This window comes from Numida meleagris, chromosome 3 (genome assembly GCF_002078875.1).
Source record: "Numida meleagris isolate 19003 breed g44 Domestic line chromosome 3, NumMel1.0, whole genome shotgun sequence".
Taxonomy (NCBI): Eukaryota; Metazoa; Chordata; class Aves; order Galliformes; family Numididae; genus Numida; species Numida meleagris.
Window position 1 is genome coordinate 4,575,879 of NC_034411.1, and position 25,367 is coordinate 4,601,245.

The 25,367-nt window shown below is 40.2% G+C and overlaps 1 protein-coding gene across 3 annotated transcripts; it reads right to left on the reverse strand.

Annotated features, from left to right (window-relative positions):
* On the reverse strand, positions 3,012 to 25,082 carry ESF1 (ESF1 nucleolar pre-rRNA processing protein homolog). 3 transcript variants are annotated; one of them, XM_021390216.1, is made up of 14 exons: positions 24,967 to 25,082; positions 23,336 to 24,011; positions 19,588 to 19,940; positions 18,677 to 18,790; positions 17,405 to 17,505; positions 16,692 to 16,844; positions 15,537 to 15,651; positions 14,463 to 14,601; positions 12,349 to 12,510; positions 7,458 to 7,579; positions 6,710 to 6,800; positions 5,394 to 5,461; positions 4,530 to 4,676; positions 3,012 to 3,951 (listed from the first exon to the last, which is right to left on the reverse strand). In XM_021390216.1, the coding sequence occupies exons 2-14, from the start codon at positions 23,991 to 23,993 to the stop codon at positions 3,658 to 3,660; spliced, it is 2,517 nt and encodes an 838-aa protein (XP_021245891.1). In that variant the 5' UTR covers positions 23,994 to 24,011; positions 24,967 to 25,082; the 3' UTR covers positions 3,012 to 3,657. The 3 variants fall into 3 exon arrangements, with proteins under 3 accessions (XP_021245891.1, XP_021245889.1, XP_021245890.1); XM_021390214.1 differs by having other exon boundaries at positions 14,451 to 14,601; XM_021390215.1 differs by having other exon boundaries at positions 14,451 to 14,601; positions 24,867 to 25,007.

The following is a 25,367-nucleotide window of genomic DNA, read 5'->3' on the forward strand; positions in this document are numbered from 1 at the left end:
ACTGGGTGAAATGGTTGTTCTACCAACAAGTAGAAATAAGAAAGGTACCGTCTGTTTCTGTGCAGAGAACAGGAAAACAATTTCTAACCTGCTTCTTAATATATTTGTTCAAATCTCTGTGTGTAGTTTGCACTTTGGTAGGCAAAAGAGAAGAAAAATAGGAATAAGCATTCAGTAAGTCAACTATTGATATGAGAATCTGAACTAGTAACTGCAAAATTCTGCACGGGTCAATGTCCATTGACTGCCTGAAAATGAAGGTTGATGGCAGCGGTAGATTTCAATGCCATTGCTATGAGCATATACTAACAAACAGCACAGAAGTGAGTGTTTTGGCTCTGTGGTGGAAGGGACGGGTAGTCAGTATCTTTGTGTCCTTGCTCAGGCTGAACTTTGTACTTGTGCTAAAGACTAAATGAAGACTGAACGAATGGAGCAGCTCTCCTCTCCCCATGTGCTCTTGCCAGCTTTGCAAGTCATGAGGACAAACATGCATCTTGTCACATGTAACCTCTTGTTCTGTGACAGGTCTGAGTTTCAGATGTGTTGTGGAAATAAATCCTAATTTTCTGAAATGATACATAGCATTCTACGAGGCTGTGGGTGAGTACAAAAGACTACACAGTGTTACAAACATGTACAGTAGAAACAGCTTTACTTCTTTTGGCTTTGAAATTCAAAATAATTGGGAGCTAGGTGTTCCACACAGTATCTGCCAATTATTTTCAACATTTCCCTGACATGAATAAGATATTTCTCCAATTCTCAAAATGCTCAGACTTATGCATGAGCGGTAGCTTGGTTCTGTTCTTCTGGTTTTTTTTTGTTTGTTTGACATGTGGATGCACCTGGATAAACCTGCATCCAGGTGGCAGCAATAACGAACAGCCATGTGCTCACAGTGCCATCCCTTATGCAGAACAAGATTGCCTTATATTGGCATTATGCTCCATCTTGGTATTTTTTTTTTTTTCAAGTTTAGATTGATTTTGTGAATAATTTTGCTTGATTTTGAAAGGAACTTGGTAGTCTCAACAAACTCTTCCCTACAAGGGCAGTAATATCTACTTTCAAATGAACGTTTTAAACCTTGCTGCACTTGCAAACAATATAATGCACAAGTTAGAAAGCATTTATCTTCTCGGCATTAACCTGTGAGGTTAGAAATGAATCTGTGCTCATAGACTTAACTGTCTTCAGAATTTAAAATTCAAAGTTTGTCGTAGGTGCTCTTTAATATTGCCAGTTTCTTCTCCTGTCAAGTGATCCGATGTGTTTCAATATACATTCTAAAGCCTGAGTAAGATGTGGCATTATCTTTATGTATGCAGAGTACCCTGTACTTGATTACTGAGTGCACCCTTAGTGAATTTGCAGGTGACACCACGTTGGGAGGAAATGTTGACCTGCCTAAAGGTAGGAAGACCCTGCAGAGGGATCTGGAAGCTTGGATCAATGGGCTGGGGCCAATGGGATGAGCTTCAACCAACCGCTGGTCCCAGGTAACAGTGATAGGATGAGAAATAATGGCTTTAAGTTGGGCTGGGGGGAAGGTTCAAGCTGGGTATTAGGAATAACTCCTTCTCCAAAGAGCAGTGAGGCAGTGGCACAGGCTGCCCAGGGAGTGGTGGGGTCACCGTCCCTGGAGGTGTTCCAGAGCCGTGGGGATGTGGCACTGAGGGATGTGGGCAGTGGGCACGGTGGGGGTGGGCTGAGGTTGGACTGAATGACCTTAGCCCCCTCATATAGTGCTTACTGCCCCTACATAATGTGTCCCCATATAGTGCTCTCTACCCATCCTATACAACAATCCCAGTATAGTTCTTGCCGCTCCCCTTATGTAATGCCCCTTCATAGTTCTTGTTTTTCTGTATAACATCCCCATGTATAGTGCTCACCCCATGTTCTATATAATGTCCCCCTATAGTGTTCCCTTCCCCGTGTAATGCCCAAATGTAGTGCTTGTTCCACCTCCCATATAATGCTCCCCAGCATGCTGCTTGTCTTCCCATCATACATAATGCTTCCCTATATAGTGTTTGCCACCCCCCATATGTAATACTCCCTCATATATTGCTTGCCTCCACCATATAACATTCTCCAGTATACTGCTCACCCCCCCCATACAGCACCCCTTGTATAGTGCTTACACAGTCCCATATAATGCTCCCCATACACTCCTCACCCTACCTATGTAACAGCCCCCCACTCAAGCAGTTCCCCATGACCTTTGACTTTGATGATGCAACCTTTGACCTTTTGTCCATTGGCCATGACTCTGTGACTTTTTGACCTCGACCCAATGGCATTCAATGTTTTGACCTTGATCTGGGACATTTTGACCGTGATTTTCCTTCTCTGCTGTGCAAGCGGTACAAGCCAGTTAAAATTATGAAAGTAGAAGAAAGGAAAAGTGATAGGACATGCTGCTTTTCTCTTAACACGTCTCAGAAGAGACGTTAAACAGGAGCTTGTTTGCCCATTTTCCCTGGAGCCCACTTTCCCAGATCTGCGGACAGCGACCCATACATTTCCAAAAATGAAATAATCCAACATCTGCATTTTAAAATCTGGTCATCTCTGAAATTCAAGTTCTAAGTGGGAAAACTTGGGCTTTAAGTTAAAGTGCTAGAGTAAGTATGGAGAGACTCCAAGTTCAGGTTTAAAGAATATATCTCCATCTCCTACCACAATGATGATGAAGTGTGAAATGCCCACAAATACAAAGCATTAAAATTTAATACAGAATTTGCTGAACAATTAATATTTTGTAGCTGAATCCAACTATTTTGTGTCAATCTAAAAGCAAAGTAAAACCCTTGCTTTTCTGAGAAGATGTGTTCTTTATGTATAATAAACTCACTTGAAACATCAATCTGAAGATGTTCAGCTGAGTGGGAAGAGCAATAACGCTTTTAATATTCTAGGTTTGCAAGTATTCTTCAGTATTCTGTCATATAGATCTGCTGTCTTACTTAGGCACAAAAGGAGGAAAAAAAAACACAGTTAAGTGCCAAAATTTCTTAAAGCAAATTTTTAATCATTTATTTCTGTTATATATAAATGACATTCTTCTAAATTACATTTTTTACCCCATTAATTAATTCTAACGAGATCCAGGAAATTTTGAAGAGAAATTAATAATGTAGCATGTACATAATTATATAAAATATACAAAAGAAATCTTTAAAATACACGAAAGAGACGTGTATAAAACTTTTTCAATTTGTAGTTATATTAAAACCTTTTTTTAATCAACGATTATGTCTATAGACCTCTTCAGAATTACAGACATTAAGACCAATTAGTCTCAGCTCTCGACCCTCTGCTCAAGTATTTTTCTTATTTTTAAATACAACCACAATTATAGCTAATTTCTGTAGATATCCTCACTATTTCTATTACCTTTAAGAGACTGCATGATATGGAACATGTGGTTCGGGGACGTGTTTTTTCCAACAGTACAAAACAATTTGGCGGGCAGAAGGAAAGGGCTTCTGTTACTCTAGTTACTAAAAAACTTGCCACTAGAATTAAATGACCTTTCTGAGAATTTTAGGTGGATAGGAATTAGAGCAGACTGTAGCAACTTCAACAGATGACGTCAGTTAGAAGAACAAGGACCAAAGAAAAGTCTGAGCAAGAAACAAAGATCAGTTATTTGATTTTCTGTTTTTTCCTTGCCTGAAACTGTTCAGTTTTGTTTTTGACAGATTTGACTAGCATTGACAAGGCAGGATCTATGGGTTTCTTAGTCTCCTTCTTTGCCATCTTGTTCTCCTGTTCCTTGCTTGCTTCATGAAGACCTTGCTGCTTTTGCTCTCTTCGGCGAGCTTTCTCTTCCAAGATCCTTTCTACTGCTTTTGTCTTCTTGAAATTTGGATCAGAAGGATCCACGTTAAATAAGGGGGAAGTAAACATGGCTTGGAACCTTGTATCAGCAACATTTACCTGAAGGCAGAAAAATAACATTTATTTTAGGTAATCTTTACCCATGATAGCAAAGCTTTTAAATAGAATAGTATATAAGCTGCTTAAGGAGTCATAGGTCCTGAGATTGTTCACCATTCCTGGAATAGCTCAAGTGATAAGCATTGATCAAGCATGGAGTAGAGAATCAAAAGATAATATTAGTAGAACAGATGAGCGAGTGCATGTAGAAATCCTGCGTATGCCTCTATCAACAAACAAAGGAAAGGTCTGCTGTTAAGAACTAACAAGAACAAAAGATGCAGAGGATAATTATCAGAACAAAGGTAGCAATTAATATTTATTCAATGAGTTTTATGAAGCCTTGCATACTGTCGTCTTATCTTACGCAAGGTTTGAACCTGCCCCATTTCAACCATGTTTTTAATTTGAAAAGAGCCTGTAACTCCCTAAAAAGGAAGACGTAAGTTCTTCTCCTTCAGCTTAGTGGTCCCATATCATTACTTCTTGCTCTAAGTTTTTCCCCCCAAATAGTTGATACTAACAATTAGCATCTAAGCTTATCTAGTCAAACCTCAATATCAAAAGTGCATCATTACCTGGAAGTCATCTTCTAATAACTCCTTCTTTTTCATTAAGAGTTTCTTTTTCTTCTTGCTCAAGTTCTGCTGTTCTACAATCTGTTTATAATTAAAATGCTTTCTGCCATCATCCTCATCGTCCATCATAAGCAGGGCCATTTCAGCCTGTCACAAAATAAGAGAGTTCAAATACATGACAAAATAGTGTTTTCTATGAAAAATATAGCAACCATGTTCATGAAGTCTATATGATTGTAAATTGTAGTTGAAATAGTGTTGTCAGTGCAGCATTATTTCAAATATAATGACATTAACGTTTTGAGGTGCAATATTAACTATAACAGTTGATTTTATCTTTTATTGAATAACTGCAAATACATATATAAATTTTTTAACATACTGATAAACTAATTTGAAAATTGTACACCATAACATAGAAATAATGAATTGATACCATTTTATATTTGTATTCAAATCACAAAATAATAACTAACATAAGCAAACTTAGTAAATGTCTTTAACTTTTCATTCTGGGAAAGAATGAAAGAATGTTAAAAGTCAACAGGACAAGCCTGTTTTAAAGCTAGACAGACTAACCACACAGCATGGTTTCCATGCCCTTACCCTAATTTCAGTGCAACTTGACCCTGTTGAGCTGTGTTCAACTATAATCTTCCAGAAAGATATCCTGGTATAATCTTAAGATGTCACGTCAGTGACCAACTACCATTCTCCTTGGTTGTTTTGTTCCAAAAGCTCTGGCTGTTGAAGTTATATGGTGTTAGGAGACTTGGTAGTTCCACTCACAAACACGTACATTATATATTTGCCGAATTCAGAAAATGCAACATCTGTAAATCTACACACTTTAAACCACTTTACCTTCTGCTTTTCAACTTCAGCTTCATCTTCCGAGTTACTTTCAACCAACTCTTCCTTCTTCTTCAAACCTACGAGCAAAAGTAGGGCATTCACGTACTTATTCAATCTTAAGCATAATTGATCTATCAATAGAACCTCAACTTCAATCTCATTTTCTTACTTCAATGGAAGATTTGAAAAACTGAATATAAAAGTCCACTGGATATTTGCATCATTCAAGAAGACAGCAATATTCAAAAGAAATCATTGAACAAGAACAGTTAAAACAGAAGGTTCATCTGCCAGCTGAGTAAATTAAAATACATTAGTCAAACAAAAAAACCCACACAAGTTGTTTTTGAAATTTATATGTAAGCTTAAAGCCATGCTGTGCTGTTAGCCATGCAGGTGCAGAAATACAATGCAACAAAGACTCTTTACAGAACCATGGGGATGAAAATATCATTGACTGCGCAGACTGAATGTTCTTCTGACAAAGCACTTTGATAAAACTCAAGAACAGAATGATTGATTCAGTAGTTCCAGAAAAAGTGCAGGAAAATCAGATTCAGATAGGATACTGTTACCTAACCTACACAATTTATTTTCATGCGTGGCAGGGAGAAATAAATGTGAGACTTCAGCAATTTTGAAATCATTCTTATCTTTACAGAACTGACTACGCTAGAGAAAAGTAAAAAAAGGCATGGAGAGCAAAAAGATAGCAGTTATTCTAGAATCAGCTAAGTAAACCTTTAAGATTTAAATTTTTAAATAAGCCTTTCTACCTGTCCCTCAAAGAAGTCCCCTCCAATTATCTTCCCTTATGTTTCATTATACACACAATCATGAAAGACAGTTTAAGTCTTCAAAAACGTGTGTTGTTGCATATGGGGATGAATCAGGAGCCAGTTTCAAAGTAAGGTCTTTTCCATAGAGGAAAATTCGTTAATTTCTTACTACGATCTTACATAGCTGAAGTCGTAATTACTCTCACTAAAAACTTTGCACCATAGGGAAAACAATTTGGTTTTAGAATTCACAAATGCATCACTCATCTTTTTAACATACTCCTGACCTCTCCTCAAACACATTCTGGAAGTCCATCCCCTCCTCCTTTTGCAAACACATCATTTAGAATATCCTAAATTGGAAGACATCATGTTAATAAGCAATTACATTACACAGCTATACGCCTTCAAGCAGTTTAAGCTAAAATTAAAAAAAAATGCCTTATTTGAGCCTTTTCTGAGACTCCACAGAAACAGACATGCTAGGACTGAAAGCGGACAAGTCAAATTAAAGATTTCCAATGCTTTTTCCCTGTCTTAACTCACCTGTTTTCCCAAGTTCCTCAGCAAAATAAGGATCATTCAGATCGACATCAGAGGGAATTTCATCTTCGCTCATTTCTCTCTCAGCAGTAGCCTGGAACAAAGCACAAACATTATTTCAGTCATCACATTAACTACTAAGAATTCACTGGAATTAAGCATTCCTTCTGCCAGAAACTGAATGTGAAAATGAAAATAGTGCATGCTGAATCTTCATGAAACTAGGACTCACTAAAAATTGCTAGTAGACAAGTTCACAACTTAAAGGCTGTATCACAGATTGCAAGCTTTCCTTTTACCTGAAGAAGAGCATTTTACACAGACCAAGGAACTCCATAAGCTGCAGCCACAGACTGTACTGTAGTAGGCTAACCATACCAACAAATGCACGCACAGGATGTGGTTCTAGCTACAACATTGCTACCTGATTGCTCTTAATTCCTACGAAGACAAACATTAAGACCTTACTACATCTAGTAATAGAACAAACATTTCATTTATCTGCCTATTCCTGCACGTCTCTGCCACTGCAGTTACCTCACAATTACCTTCTATGCGTGGAAAGAAAGCAGCAGCAATTTTCACATTGTTATAAGGCTGTTCATACACAAACGTATTTACCAAATTTGCTTTTTCAATTTCAAAGTTGAATGGTTCTAGCTTTTTTTTTTTTAGTTTATTCAAAACAAGAGCTGCAACTTAAGAAGAACAAACAGCAACTCCCCCAGCATCCGACCATAGCAGACATCACCTTTCTCTTTTTTTTAAGATTTCTTTTTTCTTTCTTCTTCTCCAGGTATTTTTGCCATGGAGTTAGGTTATCCTTTCCTTCCAACCTGTTTTTGACCATTTCTTCAGCAGTTTCTTTCAGGCCTAGGACAAAAAATAGCAACTTAAGAAAATGAGATGAATCCAAAGGTTTGTTTTTTTCTTAGCTTTTCTTGAAAAGTCCATGAAAACAATGTAAGTATTGCTTACAGCAACATGTTCATAAATAAGATCATGTTTATAAATGAGATCGCATTTTATCTTTTCCACAGGACCATAACCCTCTTTGATAGACAGTTAATTAGCACGTAAACAGTTAATTAGCATGTAGCTCCTAAATATTTTGTATCACCATTTAATGTACAGCTAAGATCCTTAACATATATTGTGAACTGAACTGTATGGGCAAATTAGCAAACACAACTGGACCCTACTCTGGAAACAGAATGGAGCTTCCCGTAACGTGCATCATTATGATATTCAATGGTGCTGAAAAAAGTCACTTTATAAAAAGAATCTATTAACTGTTCCTATTTTACAGCTATAATATTTATACCCAGAATAAACACCGACTTTGATGGGCACTCTCAAAAAGGAAACCACACAATACAAAGAGATTAGCTGATTTGCCTTACAACACACTGATGCAGAATTCACTATCACAGAGGCAGAATCCACTTTCATGACAGGAGGTAACAGCCGGAGCAAAGTATCTGCTCCTCCCTGCAATTCCTTCATTCACTCATTACACCTTTATTTTTTTTATTTTTCAAATGAGTCAGAAATCCTATAGTTACCATCCCCCTTTAGGACATGGCTGGTAGACCTTTGGAGTGTTTTGGAGTCATGATACCTGCCACCTCTGCACCAATTCTCCCTGTTCCAATCATCTTCTTCACCTTCCCTTTTATACTGTCTCTGCCCAGCTCTCAAATCGTCATCTCTCACTTCTCATACCAGTTTTATTGCTCAGAAATTACACTTGGATCTCTCCTGGTGTCCTAGATTGGATTCCGTTTTTCTTTCCCACCTCCTAGGCCAGTGCCTACTGCTCATCATCCCTTCCAGCTCTCCCCAGTAACAAGGAACTGAAAACAGAGTTCAGAACAGACAAAGATGTGCAGCCCTCAGGGACAGTCCTATCTGTGCCCAGAAGAGCAGGCACAACATTTTTCTGACCAACCGCAAAAACCAGTTTCTCTTCTCACCCTTGTCTATGCTCCAAAAATAATTCAGAAAGGCTGGAAAGCAGGTTACAGCACGTCTGAAACATGAATTATGGACAATGTCTAAAAATGTATTTAATCATGCCCTGTAGGAAGAGAGGAATGAGGCCAATAAAGATAAAGCATCCTTCTAGCATGCTGGAAAGAAGCCAGAATTAACAGTAAGTGGTAAACCAGCACCACTGCAGAAAGCGGAACTGAAACAGCAAAGAAATGCGAAGCCACAGCAAAGTAAAGCAAGGATATTGCATAGGTTCAACAAACAACGTGCCACAAAGGAACCCTGGTACAAACAGAGCCATAATTCAGTGTTTTCCAGTAGCTCATATCTTGATCTCCAGTGTTAATGAGAGCGGAGTCATTTGCTACCTAGAAACTGAACTACTATTATTTTGGATTATTTTTCAGTAGCTTTGGGGAAAAAATGACCTGTCAGTTCCTGAGAATAAGAGTGTATTTACGTGGTCAAAAGACTTTAGATTGCAGAAGTGGGAAGGAGTTGTTTATTGTAGGTAGAATTATTAACTGGCCATACAAAAAGTTAATTTATCCCCTTATCTACATATTTAATTTTTTTTTAATAAATGAATCACCATTCTTACTTAATCTTTACAAACAGGGGTCATGAAAAGAGGGTAAAAAAGTAATATATGTTAGCACACAACTTGAAGTAAAAGATCAGAAGTGTGATAATACTGTACCAAACCTCAGTATATTGCTTCTCACACTGCTGGAAAGGAGAGGGAGGGCGGGTGGGACAGAATTTCTGCTTCTCTGAACAGTTATTTTGAAAACTTCCAAAAGTTTAATAATTATGACAGCTGCAAGCTATGAAGAGCTAGAAAGATGCTTCTGAAATCTCAAGAAATCTAACTGAGCAGGTTCATCTTACATGCAACACGCTACCCTGCTAGTCTACCTCTCATGAAAACAAATGTCTAAGTTTTCTTTAAGCCTAGCTAAATATTTTCAAGTCCAATAAAAAAAGCTGTATGAAAACCTGCCTGAATATCATCAAGAATGACAACTGTGGTCTTCTTTGTCTTCACCTTCTAAAGCGAGCTTTGGGAGCTGGGTAAGGATGCATAGTCATCGTTGCTTAAATGAGATACGATTAAGAAAGCAGATGGATGGTTAAATATAACACTGGTTTTGTGCCTGAAAGAAACAGACCAAAGAAAGTTGGAACTACCCCTAATTTGTTTTTGCTGGCACTGTGGTTTATTTAAAGCTATTTCGATTCAAGAATAACTGATTTGCATAGTATGGGTTCTATAACCATGTGTTACAATACTGGTGCCCAAACTCAAAATTTGAAATGAATTCAAGTCTGACTATCAATTGAAAAAAGTCTTCAGTTCAACTATTGTAACTCTCTCTGTATTAGATGTATTGGCAGGAAAGTGCTTTTGCAGTAAGTCAATCAGAACCAGGCAAAGTTTGGTAAGAAAAGTATTTCAACAGACAGAACTTTCTTAGAACTAATTTAAGGAGTCCTAAGAGACGAACACAAGAACTATTTTTGAATTCCCAGAACACTCCAAGTGGAACACAATTCGTTTGGAATTTAAATAAGCGCATTTGATCAAGGAAAAACAAGATAATAACTGATGTACTTCTGTCCCCTAGGAAAGCATAACCTCAGCTGTGTGTATTGCCAGAGCTATGAACTACTGCTCAGTATGCACTGACTACATTCTACCCTCAAAAATTCTCCCCTTCAGTTGCACTGGAGCTTCTCTACAAATGATGCCTGAAATCGATGAAGACTAAATTTTGCCATACACTAGACCCATAAATAAAGTTAAGACATACTCCTTTGCTTTTAACACTTTCATTCTGGGAGGAAGCCAACCAAATCATAAGAAAGGAAAAATGGAGGTCAAATATAAACAGGAATTTGAAAGTAGATTGACAGAGGCAAGAGCCAGGAGGGGCAAGGCAGCTGAGTACCAGTACCACAAACTAAATTAAGGCTCTTGTCCTATATTAAATAATGCCTGACCTATATAAACACAGAGCATATTCCTAGCTAATTATTTCCATCGTGATTTCCAGCTTCTGCATGAAATGCTGCGACACAACATCTTTGCAAAAATCTTATAATAGCTACCTACCTATGAAAACTCTGCAGCCTCCAATGTTCAGTGATACAAAGAATTAAAAGTATTAACAAAGCAATGCCAGGAATGGAAATACTGACACACTGTGGGCACTTGATGTAAAACAAGCTCATCAGCTTTTTTGGTAAGCACTCATCCCACAATGCACATTAAGTGCCTCCTCTAAAGTGTATTGGGAGAATACTCATCAGAAGTTATTTGGATTACACAACTAATGCTCATAACTATTTTAATGCAATGCATATTTTCAAATGCAGGTCTTATGAAGAACTAGGTAGGACATAAATTCATTCAGTTCAACTGATTTCACTACATTAGTACACACAAAGAACAAGAATTTAAAAAAGGAGCATTTGTATAAAACAAAAGTTGCCCAAGTTAATTCGAAATTAATAGTACAACTGAGATACACATTCCCAAATGGAAATTATGCATCAGTGGAGAAGGGGCTGGATTCTACTACGGCTCTGGTCTCACTGTTTACAACAGCAGATCAGGTTGTGTCCTTGTATTGGCCTGCAGTCCTACACCTCCCAAACCAATGCACACCTGCTGCCCCCAACGTGGGCACGTCACAATTTCCTGGTCTTTGGACTGTAACGAAATCCTCTGAGCAGTCACCAAATGCTCCTACTTGCCTGACTGTCTAACCAAGAGGATGATATCCAGTTTCTTCTTTTCCAGAGCAGTTCTGCTATTTTAGCAAACAAAATTAACTTACAAGTGAATCTAACATGTTCCAGGGCTCATACGTGCTGTCAGAATGAGTTTAGGGCCAGAAAGGAGAGGCCACAGAGAAAGCCCTTCCCTTTTTGGATGTACTATGTCATTAAAACAGTCCATTAAATCTCAAGGAAAGTGCATACCCATAAACAAAATAATAAAAATCAGCCTCAATGTGTTTTCAATACACATGAGACAAAAACAAAGGTTTTCAGACCTCAGAATGAGATCTTCTGGGACTCTATATGGAAAAATCATCTATTCAAGTTTCCAGATACACATCTGGACGTCACCAAATACAACTAAATATCCATCAGTTTTTCTTCCTGCTATCTTTCTTTCCCACAGAACAGTCTCACCAGAAGATCAGATTTCTCCTTTTTTCTGTTCCCCCAGATCTTCAGCATTATGCAAGCTAGACTTTAAAAGCCATTCTTCTCCAATTTTATGCTATGTTTCCAATTCATGCTGCATTTCTTTTCTAAAAACACAAGCATGTTTTACGACTCTATGGCAAACAAGAAGTCTATTCAAGAAATTCTATAAAGTGATGAACATAAAAGAAAGCGCAAGAAAAACGAGCAAGTAAGCAAGCTACACAGAGAAGCTAACAGCTGAGGAACAGAGTTCAGTCACATTATTTCTTCTATTTTCTTCCCTGTAACCCATCTGGATTTCAATTTGGGAGGAAAAAAATGTTAGTTTCTTCTACTATGAATTGTATACACCGTACATTGTATCCCTATTAACAGGCCAATACTGCATATCCTCCAAGTCAGCAAAAGAAAACGTTAAAGCCTACCTGGAACCCATTTAATCTCCATTTCTATATCCTTTTCTTCCTGCTTTTTCTCTTTTTCTTGGATACTTTGCAGAAGCTCTCTGTACTTGGCAATCTGCTCTTCATCATCTTTTTGGCTTTTCCTGGGTTTGTCATCTTCCATTTCATGAGCTACACCTTCCCCTAGAAAGACGAAGTAAAGGTATGAAAGACAGCCTCCAAGTGGTCAGTTGAATTTCACGCTTAGGAAACACAGCTAAGGCAATAAATAATCTTAAACAATGTAATCCCAGGCATTTTCATGTATAGTTCCCAGAAAAAGTAAACAGGTCTAGAATTCCTGTACTTAACAGATGAAGAAAACAATTATCTGAGAGAAGATGATTATCTGTCCAATCATCACTACCTAAATAAAACAAAGCAAACAAACAAACAATTACAATGTGACCTGCAATAAGCTTTCAAGAAGCACTGGCACAGGCTGCCCAGGGAGTGGCGGGGTCACTGTCCCTGGAGGTGTTCCAGAGCCGTGGGGATGTGGCACTGGGGGATGTGGTCAGTGGGCATGGTGGGGGTGGGTTGGTGGTTGGACTTGGTGATCTTAGTGGTCTTTTCCAACCTGAATGATTCTATGATACTGGATAATGAAGGGAATATTAATTTGTATTTTTTACTGGTTTTGTTAATTTTGCTGGGAGGAATTCAAGTGGTGACTCGTATTGGCATACTCAAAATACTCATAATCTCAAAAAACTTTAGGAGCCTTTTTGCTCCATAAGCAAATAAAGAACACTTGACAGCAGCTGCAAGAAAAGAAAAGGAAAAGGAGCCACCTTCTGGTGGACATTAAAACAATAATGATTTCTGCCAACAGATTTTTCAAAGACTTTCTGAACAGTAAAAAAACAGCCACAAGAAAATGTTCTGATGTTCTTCACTCAGAACAGAATGAACTGGATAGCCACCACAACCTCTAGAAAAATCAGTCAAATGTGTAATGAAAAGCATCTTTTCTTTAACAGAATCATCGGATCAGCAATAAAGTGAGCTACCATTTAGATGAAGGAAACACTAGGAAAGTGTTAGGAAACACTACTTTTCTGAACGAGTGCTCAGGCGCTGGAATGGGCTGCCCAGGGAGGTGGTGGAGTCACCGTCCCTGGAGGTGTTCAAGAAACATTTATAGTGTTGAGAGACATGGTTTAGTGGGGTTATTGGTGGTAGGTGGATGGTTGGACTGGATGATCTTGTAGGTCTTTTCCAACCTTGCTAATTCTATGATTCTATGAACCGTGATCTTGCTTCTTGAAATCACTCCACTTATAATCATTATACTTGGCTTAATTAAAAATTAATTATACCAGGTAAAGAAATTTTGCGTGACAAATGAAAAAAAACAACAACAGGAAGCTCTTTTAAAGCTAGGGTAAAAAAAAAATTAAGTCAACCTGTCTCACTAATGTGCCTCCAAAATTAGCTAATATGCTTTCTCAGTTCCACAGCAAAACTGTTTACTTTGTCTTCAGAAAGAATTTGTCCACCTTGAGGTCATACCAGTGATATTATTTATTTGAAGAATCAGAAACAGGTCTATATAATTCATCTCAACTGTGGCTTTAGAGACGTTTTAGAAACTTCAACAAGTGTTTTCTTACCACATATGCAAAACACTGGAGAAGTTTGTTTCTGAAATCTGTATTTAACTCAAAAAAAAAAAAAGAGAGAAGAGGGGGAAAAAGTAAATCTGAGAAACTCTACAGCTTCCATGTTGTCAGGCCTAACTGAAATTTTCTTTCATTATATGCCAGCATTATATCATCACTCCATTTATTTCTTAATTGAAAAGAGTGAACCACAGATACCATCAAGCTCACCACTAATGTCTGTCCATCTTTAGGTCACACACACAAAGGAGTAAGTACTTGTCACTTCCAGAGGCATTCAGCTCTGGGGGAAAGGTAGGCTATTTTCATAGGAGAACCTGACCACAGCTTTACAATAATGAGTATAACATTGTCACTGTAAAAGGAAACATTCCAAGTATTTTCTGATTACATGGAATTTATACACTTGACTAACACATTTAAAATGCTGTAGCTAACGACTTTGTGAACAACACTTACTAACAAAGGTACCTTGCTGCTGTTCTTCCTCTTCTTCACTAGATGAAGCCAAATAAGCTTGAAAATCCATGTCCAGAAGTTCCTCTTTATTAAAAGTTCTGCTAAGGGACGTTACTCGTTCATGATCTGTTTCATCCCATGTGATATCTACCTTAAAAATAGGAAAGCCACTTGTAGAAGCCAACCTGCTAAAATTAAACATTCTAAAGCAGGCCTTTTAAAGAAAATCGCCTCTTAAATGGTATAAATAATTTAAACCTTTCGCTAATATTCTCCACAACAATTACCTAAAATAATCATTCATTAAAATCAATTTAATTGCAATTTTTATTTTTTTCTGCTAAAAAAGCATTTCAAGCGGTTTTAACTACATGAAAGAATGAAGGAGTTTCCTATTGCATTTAAGGGTTCTGTAACATCCCATCACCCAACACTAAACCTCTGTAAGCCAAATCTCCTTTGTGGCATCAGATACTGGAATTGAAGCGGGAGTCGCATCTCTTCCAGAACAAACTCACTCCTGGAGTCATACATGGTTTGCAACAGGGACAATAAAAGCATTTGCACAACTGCACCCTCAACTAGAAGATGAAACACATCTGACAGACCATCCCACAGAAATTACTTAGCTCTCAACTAATCACTTCTCCAATATAGTTCATTTCATGGCCAGATGAACGTTTTGGTTGTCACATAAGACTGAGTAAGAGTTGGATGGCTACAAGGAGGGAAGACAACTGTTTAAGCCTGACACTACCACCAAAAATACTCTTGTTGAACTGCACCCAAATGGCCATTTTCAGCAAATTACATAATTTGATTGTGGGTAACAAAGCAAGCCCATGTGCAACTTGTAACAGACCTACAATGGGGTCAAAATGTAGTATTTAATTTGCAACAAAGAAGCCTATTGATGGGGTCACAAATTGCGACTCTGTAACATGCTTGCATCTTGTAAGGTTTGATATCTCTATTTCTAAATGGTGGACAAAAACAGGAAGGTTTTCCCCACTGCTTCTATCATTTATAAGCTGACAATAAAACTAAACGAATTAGAAAAACATTATGAAAACATGGTAAAGATACCTTTGATGTTCCCATTGCAGCAGATGTGAAGTATTTTGGCTTATATACAGATACATTCACTTCTGAGGCTGTGTCTCTTGGCTTATCATCAAATGTAATGTTATCTGGAATAAATCTTAAAGGCAGAAAACAATGTTATTATTCAAATACACTGGGAAGATTCATACTATAAACAGTCTAAGTTCTTCACAAATGTGGAACATCAGCACAAAATAATCTGTTCCAATATTGAATCAGTAAGTCTGAAACAAAAGAAAGCACAACGTGAAAAACTACTTGAGGTTGCGTGCATGGGTTTTGTGTTTGTTTTGGCTTCTTGGTTTTTTTTGCAAGTATAGTATGTTGAATAATATTCAACATTAAGATGTAACAAAGTGAAATATTAGGAAAAGCATTGGGGAATTTCAAACAGGTTGTCTGCTGTAAAATCTATGTTTAGAAGCATGAAAAGTTACATGCTCATTTGGCCGGAAACTTATCTTCCATGGTTTCCAAGAGTGCCCATAGCACAGCCTCCAGAAGACAAAGCCAGCTTCTTCAAACCCTAATATGATTTAGTTATCTCTCTTCTGCTTAGACTAGGAGACTCTTTTATAACAAAATGAAATACTAGCAACAAAGCACAACTATAATTTAAAATTATTTATTTCCCAAACAAGACATTTGAAATATTAGAGCTTCCAGCTCACAGGGAGTAGCATAGTGATCAACTGCAGCTTCAGAACAAAAGCAGCTATATTTGTGCCCCGTGCTAAGCAATCCAGAAAAAAAAGAGAAACAGAAAAAAAAGCTACTTCTAAATATGAGAGCTGTAAGTTGATCTATTTTCTTGACCTGCATCTTAAAACATAGTTTATATTTACCAATAAGGTTGAATATTCAACCAGAATATTTTTCCTCTCAAACTTCCCATTTCCACATAAAAATACTCAAGGAACAAACAGACAAAACAAACAGCCAAGAAAATGAAACAACCACCACCACTACCCCCCATACCTTAACAGCTCATTGCATGCTGAGTTTATTTTAAAAATAATCATAATCTCACTTTGGCTACAGAATAAATAATATTGTTCAGTCCATCCTATTCTAAATTGGTTTAAAATTGTGCCTTTTCCCCCCCAGGATATATAAGAAAGCCACCATTGGATTTACCTCAGGTCAATAAAAGAGCAGCTACTTTCAAATTCCAATCCATCGCATTCCTCATAAATTTTATTGGCTGTTTCGGGAGAGTCACATTCTACAACTGCATAGAAGTACTTCAGTCGCTTAAACTGATACTCCCTCAATTTTTCCTTATAAAGCCTGCAAAAGCAGAAAACAACATAATCAAGCGAGACGGCTTAGACAAGTTTTCACCTTCAAAATATTTTAATTCAACACATCATTAAATACATGCACTACTGAGACACTCCCCATCTTTTAATAAGATTAGATGTTAAACAGCATGACATTCTACCAATATCTATTCAGTTTTACTCAAAGGAATAATTCACACAGTTCTATTAAAGGAGGTGGTGTTTCACTCGGTGCTTTTATAATGGCATTTTCCACCTGAAGAGCTAACACTTTAGGACTAAAATTATTAAATTCTGATTTTTTAGATTACTAGAATTGTTCAAATCACTTCAATATGTTATGTAGTCACAACTCTATCTGACTGCTTCCTACGGTAAGATTTTTTTTTTTCAAGTTTTATCATAATGCATTTATCATATGCATTGATATTGAACTAGGGTCGGGTCTAATATATCCCTTGAAAAAGCTACAAAATTAAAATGTCTACAGAAGACTCCAATAAATTAAGTTCTGTAAAAAGCAGCTGATCAGGGAATTAGACTCTCATTTGAAGATTAAGTTAATACTCGTCTTTCTCTGTGGTATTCTCCGGAAGATCAAACAGTTCTCTAGGTCCTTGTTGTTCTTCCTCTTTCAATCTTTCTTTTCCAAACTCTGAAGGATAAATCTAGAAATAAAACAATACAAAAATAAATTTTAACTGTGGTAGCAAATTGTATACCAATTAAGGAAAAGATCTCACCATGCATTTTACAGTTCACTGATTTCAGAGACAATGAAATGAACAGACTGTTAAAAAGGAGAATATTTTGCGACAGATGAAAATTAATAGGAGCAGGAACTTCAGTCATCTTACTGCAGCCCCCTTCAGAAAGGGCCATTAGACTAACTCTTCTCAGAATGTTTCTGCTGCAGGCAAACACTAAAACTGGAAAAACATTACTTCACTGATCAGAAAGTAACCAGTTTATAAATAATTCGAAATTGGTGAAAAGCAAACAATAGCGAGCAATGACAAAAGTGGCTGGAATGCATTTAGAAATCTCCAGGCTTAAGGTTGAGTCATCTACTTGATAGACTACTAAAAAGTAAACTAGCTAGGGAAATGGAGTTTCCCTCTACTAGGCTTTGAAAATTTCACTATTAATCTCAGAAAAACAGCACTTGGAGCACACATCATAAACACAATACGTTGGCAGCTTCAGAATTTAACTCCACATACAAGCCCATCACTGGAAAGCAGTTACGCTTTTATATTCTAGGCTACAAAGATGGTGAAGAATTTAGAGGGGAAGACACATGAGGAGTAGCTGAAGTCCCTTGGTTTGTATGGCGCAGAGCAGAGGAGCTGAGGGGAGGCCTCATGGCGGCTGCAGCTCCTCACAGGGAGCGGAGGGCAGCGCAAAGCTCTGCTCTCTGGGACAGCGACAGGGCCATGGAGCTGTGACAGGGGAGGGGCAGCTGGGGGTGAGGGAAAGGCTCTGCCCCACAGGGTGGTGGGCATGGCACAGGCTGCCCAGGGCACTGGGCACGGCCCCAATGCCGGAGCTCAGGGAGTGCTGGGACACTGCTAAGGACCTGTCAGAGGACACTGAGTTTGGGTGGTGCAGTGTGGGGCCAGTGGTTGGGCTCAGTGAACCTTGTGGGAGCCTTCCAACACAAGGTATTCTACAATTCTATGAATTATTACTAATACAGCTAAATACCGATTCTCATTTATCATGTTAATTTCTCTTTTGGTTCTTCCACAGAACTGTCTTACTTTGCCTTTATTTTGTAGGCTTCCCCCCAGCTTTATAGTAAAAAGCCACTACCTTCTTTTAGAAATCAGGTCATACCTTGACAGAAAATATAGTTCCTCCTTTGGGTACGAAAGAATTAAATAACGCCAGCAAGTCTTTAGCTTTAAGTCTATCCCAGTCCATATTACAAACTGCCAATCTGCTCGTAATCTGAATGGGAAAAAAAAAAAAAAAAGAATGAAGTTTATAAGTTTAGTTCCCAAGCGCTATGGAGAATACACAATTCTCTAACAACTATTCTGTGTAAATACTGAAGTCAGGAACACACTGTACTGAAAAAGTACAAACAGCATTTTCCTCAAGACTCAGTATCTATTAAATTACTTAAGGTTTGAAGCACCAACCAACACAGCAGATAGAAGGACCCAAGTGGTAAAGCAACAACAGGTGCACTAGACTGCACTAATCACAGAATTAAGACTAGATTTATAACACCAGCACTTCAGATTTTGTTAACACATGGTTAGTCACAACAGCAGTATCACAGTAGTATAACAGCACTACAGAACTGTAACTTCATATGCAGTAATTGTGACCAGTTTTGAAGTCCTGCTTCGTTGTCAAATAATTTCTTAATTTTTTAGGCTTGAATTAAAGAAATCAAATTTAAAAAGTGAAAAACAAATAGTCAACAACAGCAGTACTATTTAAACTCCAGAATTTCTTTAAAAGCACAGTTCCATCTGTTTTTTCACTTACAGAGAGAGCTTATCTATCTACAGATAAGCCTCTGCTTAGAGGCAGAGGGGGACATCAGAGAACACCCAAAGTCTCCCATTCATGGCCAATTTCATGATCGCTTGCATTTTGTAATCAAAAATGTCCAAAACCTGTTATGAAAAATATTGCACAAGTTGTAACATAGATGAAGGTCTACAACGAACTCATAGACTGTACATCTTTGAGTTATTCACATAGTAACCTGTCACATGCAGAAGCAGTTTTACCTCATCTCCACGAGGGGCATCTTTATCTAGTTCACCCCATGAATGCTCAATCTCTGGCTCCTTTGGAAATAGTTCATCTAAGTCATCATCATCCTCTGAGCTTGTTTCAATGTTCCCTATACCTCTAGCCAGATCAGGCTCTATATCACTTTCTCCATCATCTTCTGAATCACCGTCTTCTTCGTCTGTTTCCTCACTGTCTTCTGTCTCCTCATCCTCGCCTGTTTCCCCATCATCTTCCAACTCCTCTTCTTCTGATTGCGTATACTCAGAACTTTCCCTTGCAGAAACTTCTTCCTCTAACTGGCTTTCACCGATGTCACTTTCAGCATCGCTGTCTCTGCAAGCTGTCACTAAAACACAAACATCAGATACCTAATTTTATGTTGTAATCTCATATGACCTTTTATTAAGAGGAAAAAACTTAGACTTTCTTCACTGATTGAAAGAACCTCTGAAGTGTAGAACAGTGTGGAAACAAATTACATCAGGGAAGTACAAACACCAGTACTGCCCGTTCTGTTTCTCTATTTATCGCTTTTTGGTCCCACACTTGTATTATCAATTTAAAACTGACAGAATGATATCCTTTTATTCTATTTATACATACAGAATCAAAAGGTAAAAAACAGGTTTCGATAATGTAGGCTATAAGCACACAAAAAGAACAATACGAAGTAATTCTTCAAGTCACCTGTTCTTTTTAATTCCCTCTTATACTAAGGACTTACTACTGCCATTCTTATGCTTTCAATAAACAAATGTTGACATTAAAGTGACCGTGGCATCAGGCCTTATATTTAATATTAACTTTGACAAACATACTAATTGATATATTATCTTTTACGTTTCTTACTACCCTAACAAACAATTTTGGCTCCATCAACAGGAAGGCTACGATGCCTGAGCCACCTGAGGAAAAAGATGTGGCAATCACACCGTTCATGGCATGACAGGCGATGTTAGTCCTCCCATAACTAGACCCTCCAGATGGGACCAGAGGCCCTATATTGAGTTGACATTTTTCCGGTCCCGGAAGAACATACAACATGTAATGGCTCTAGTGGATACAGGCGTGGAAACATCAATTATTTATGGGGATCCAACTAAGTTTAATGGGGATAGAGTGATGATCGGTGGCTTTGGGGAACAGACCATTCCTGTTACCCAGACATGGGTGAAACTGGGGGTTGTGTGTCTCCCGCCCCAGGAGTATAAGATGTCTATTGCCCCAGTCCCAGAGTACATCTTGGGCATAGACATTTTATGGGGTCTGGCTCTCCAAACAACTGTAGCAGAGTTCAGACTCCGACAGAGGTGTATTTGTGTCTGGACAGTGCAGGCGATAATGAGGGGCCATGAGAAGCATGAGCCTATTCGCCCGCCGGAACCGCGCCAGATCACTAATGTGCGGCAGTATAGACTCCTGAGGGGGGCAAGATGAAATATGAAGGACTGTGAAGGAATTAGAAAAAGCTAGGAGCATAAGACCTGCACATTGCCCGTATAATTCCCCCATATGGCCAGTGTGGGAGTCAGATGGCACATGGAGAACGACCATAGATTACAGAGAAATAAGGTCATGCCACCTGTTCAGCAGCTGTACCCAATATTGCCTCCCTAATGGACACACTGAGTAGGGAAATAAAAACCTACCATTGTGTCCTAGATTTGACAAATGCATTCTTGAGTATTCCAATTGCTGAAGAATTGCAAGACCAGTTCGCATTTACATGGGAAGGCAGGCAGTGGACCTTTCAGGTCCTGCCACAGGGGTATGTGCATTCACCAACACATCGTCATAACCCAGTGGCGCGTGACCTGGCAAACTGGGAAAAACCTAATAATGTTAACTTGTATCACTATACTGATGATCTCATGTTGACATCTGACTCGCTGGAGGCAGGAGGACAGGCGGCAGATTCCTTGACCACCTATCTGCAGGGAAAAGGATGGGCTATAAACCCTCAAAAGCTGCAGGGTCCGGGCCTGTCTGTAAAATTCCTGGGGGTAGTTTGGTCAGGAAAGACCAAAGTACTACCCAGTGCTGTCATAGATAAAGTTCAGGCATTCCCAGTCCCTATGACACCAAAGCAGCTGCAGGAGTTCTTAGGAAGATTGGGACTGATGCAGGCGTATCTGGTACCAAAGGCAAACCAGTCCTACACCATCAAGGCTTTAACCAAGTTAACAGCAGCATATAGGACTCCGCAGGTCATCGAGAGCAATCAGGGTACACACTTCATGGGCACGACAGTACAATGCTGGGCAGAAGAGAACAACACTGAATGGTGATTTCATCTGCCGTATAATCCAACAGGAGCAGGCCACACTGAACATTATAATGTCACCCTGAAGGCTGCTCTGAAGATAGATTCTTGATCCCTGCAGGGGTGGATTAAGAGGTTGCATGAAACCCTGAGGGACCTGAATGAAAGACCTAGGTATGGCAGACCCAGTGCCCTCAAGATGCTTCAGACTACTTGGGCCTCCCCTCTTCGGAGCCAAATTGCGGGCACTGACAATCGGGTAAGACCCTAAATTGGTAATGAAAATAACCTTCTGCGCCCTGCCCCAGAGAATCTAGAACCTGGTACCCATAGAATAGAATGGCCTTGGAAGGTGCAAGTAGGACCGAGGTGACGTGGCCTACTTGTGCCCTGGGGGAGATTATTGGAGGTGGGAGGTTCGGTAGACCCTCCAGTGATCGGTACATGGCCTACTGACACTGTGGTCAACACTCCGGTCTTCATTGCTAAGGGGACCCTCATCATGTCCCTATGGCAGATCAGGATCCCCCTTTGGTACCTGATAATAGTTATGCAGCCACAGATATCTGGCCAAAGGGTGTGGTACAGACGGCTGGGACATGCCCCAGTGCAAGCCAAAGTGTTGACCCAGGACAGGAATACAGCCTGTAGCTTGCCTTGGAGGGCAGACCTCCCCCTCTCGGTACCTCTGAAACATCTGTACTCCTCCCCATGAGTCTTTGGAGTCTCTAGGATCACTGGAAGGAGCAAAATGTCATCGAAGTGCTCCAGTGCTGCCGTGAGATCAAGCACAACACCCAATGATGGCCTATGTGGGACTGGCGGAACTGCACCAAACAACTGCATGCCTCCAGTAACATCATCGAGCACTGGCCCATGAGAGAACAAGAACTTCAATCACGAACTGATCATCAGTCACCTTACATTGTGTCAATCTGCATCGCAACAGGCAATTGTACAAGCATCACGGTGTGTTGGATCCCTGTATCAGGGAAGGCTCACCCTCCAGCTGACTCAATCACTGGTTCAAGCCATGACAGGGTGGAGTGTATGGGAACTACTGAGTCACGGCCTGAGCCACTGATTGAGCACCTGGACAAAAGAGACGGTCAGCCCTGGAAGCACAGGTGAAGGTAATTCTCCTGTGAGACCGGAAGAGGTGGAGCCTGGCTCCACCCCTCTTAGGCCTCATTTAAGGGCTGACTGCCACTAAGGAAGGATCTCTTGCTGGAGATCCCTCATCTGTGGAGTTCTGCTACAAGCCTAGATCCTTGGAAACAGGTGAGCATTCTTCTTTTTGTAACATCTTCTCATTTTGCTAGTCCTTCTGCCATTACAGCAGCTCACAGCCATCAGTAACAATAAACCCACATCCGCTGCTGTGATTGATTTTGTGAAAAAAGGGTTTTTCATGGATAAAATAACAACAGTACCCACATAAATACAGCCCAATTCTACTTGTTGTTTTAAAAACTAACCTGATTCTTTTCTTTTTCTTCCTATGGAACGGTCCCTCTTCGGAGCTTTAACTGAATTAGCACCACTTGGCTTTGAAGTCTTCTGCTTGTTTTGAACTAAAACTGATCTTCCTTTGGATTCATCTCCTTCCTCATTTTCCCTATCACCTAAAAGGTTCTTGTTTCTCTGGGAGTCATTCACTTCTGTTCTAGTTTTCTTGGAGTCCTCTTTCAGTTTGAATCTAGATGCAACTTTCTGCCCTTCATCCTGAAGGTCATCTAGCTTTGTCACCACTTCACTTGTTTGGTCTACTCCTCCTTTTTTCATTTTACTCTCTTCCTGAGGAATTGGTTTTACAGAATCTGCTTTGTCCTTAGGCTTAGCTTTTTTCTTCTTTTTCTTCTTTTCAGCATGTACTTCACTATCATCTTCTGAAAGTTCAGAGTCAGACTCTGACAGGGCATAGAATTTCCTGAGGTTCTCTACAGAGGTATAGTTAACAGGTCGACCTCTTTTATCCACTGTGCACTTCAGCTTGAACCTCTTGTCATGAAACATTGCTCGAAAGCGTTTGTCAATCTTGATTTTACGGTCTTTTTCTGGCATCTCCCAAAACCTGGGATCCCTGGCAACACGGCTGAACCGCCCATCGTTGAGTATTTCCTTCTGGGATGCCATTTTTGATGTCACTGGAGACTGGAATGGGGGGAAAAAAAATTAACAAAAAAAAAGTAAGTTTGAATATGTAACTCTGGAAAAGTACTAGAAGAAGCAGGACTTTTAAACTTGACCTAGTATTTTTTCCAAAGGCATGTACAGGTTGGAAAAGATCGCTGAGATCACAGAGTCCAACTCTGGACCACCCTCTGCCATGTCCACTGACCACATCCCTTAGTGCTACATCCCCACAGCTCTGGAACACCTCCAGAGCTGGTGACCCCACCACCTCCCTGGGCAGCCTGTGCTGCTGCATCACCACTCTTTCTCAGAAGGAATGTTTTTTAATACCCAACTGAACCCCCTGGGCACAGCTTGAGGCTGCTCCCTCCCTTGTCCTACTGATGTTACCTGGGGCCCCACCTCACACAGCCTCTTTTCAGGTCACTGCAGAAAGCAATGAGGTCTCCCCTGAGCCTCCTCTTCTCTACACTGAGCACCCTCAGCCTCTCCCCATCACACTTGCACTCCAGACCCCTCACAGCTCCGCTGCCCTTCTCTGCCACACTCCAGGGCCTCGGTGCCTTTCTTGCAGTGAGGGCCCAGCACTGAGCACAGCACTCGAGGTGCAGCCTCACCACTTCCCTGCTCCTGCTGGCTGCACTATCTCTTATACAAGCCGGGGTGCTGTTGGCCTTCTTGGCCACCTGGACACCCAGCGAGCTCACGTTCAGCTGGCTGTCAGCTCACAGCCCCTGAAACGATCCCTTACCAACCCCAACGGGAACCTAAAAGATTCCGCCCCAAGCCGGACCTCAGACTGGCACTCCCCACGCCAGTACTTAACGCTGTAAAGCCCTAGTTAGGAGTTAACAAAACAAAGATCTTCCCCACCGGCACAGGGACCGATCCGAGAGGGGCACGGCCTCGCTCCCCCCTTGACTCCGGCCGCGGAGGAGCACACCCCACACCCGCAGCCCTGCCGGCCCCGCACCTGAGGCACGCCGCTCCCGCAGGCACAGGCCCACCACGCGCCGGCCAGCAGCGCTACGGCGGCCGCGGCGGAACGCGCCGCTCCCACCAATCACGAGGCGCGGCGGCGGAACTGCGGCGCTGAGGCTGCCGTGCGCATGCGCGGAGCGTAAGATGAGCCGCGGCCGACAGCATGGCGGCTGTAGCGGGAGCGGCGGCGGGAACTTGTGGCGCTGAGGGACGTGGTCAGTGGGCATGGAGGGCTGGTGGTTGGACTTTGTGATCTTAGTAATCTTTTCCGACCTGAGTGATTCTATGGCTGAGCCTTCTCGTGGTTACCGGTTTTACCGCAGGTATTTAAGCAGGCAGCTCATGTCACGTTAAGGCGAAGAGAGAGCTTCATGTAAAGTAATGAAGGGGTGT

Bases quoted from the DNA above. Each gene is read 5' to 3' on its own strand.
- ESF1 (XM_021390214.1), bottom strand. From the start codon at position 23,993: ATGGCATCCCAGAAGGAAATACTCAACGATGGGCGGTTCAGCCGTGTT. The intron at 12,511-14,450 runs GTAAGTGTTGTT...TCGTCTTTCTAG, and splicing joins GCAGCAAGGTACCTTTGTTA to GGGAAGGTGTAGCTCATGAA. The intron at 4,677-5,393 runs GTAAAGTGGTTT...ATTTTGTGACAG, and splicing joins CTGAAGTTGAAAAGCAGAAG to GCTGAAATGGCCCTGCTTAT.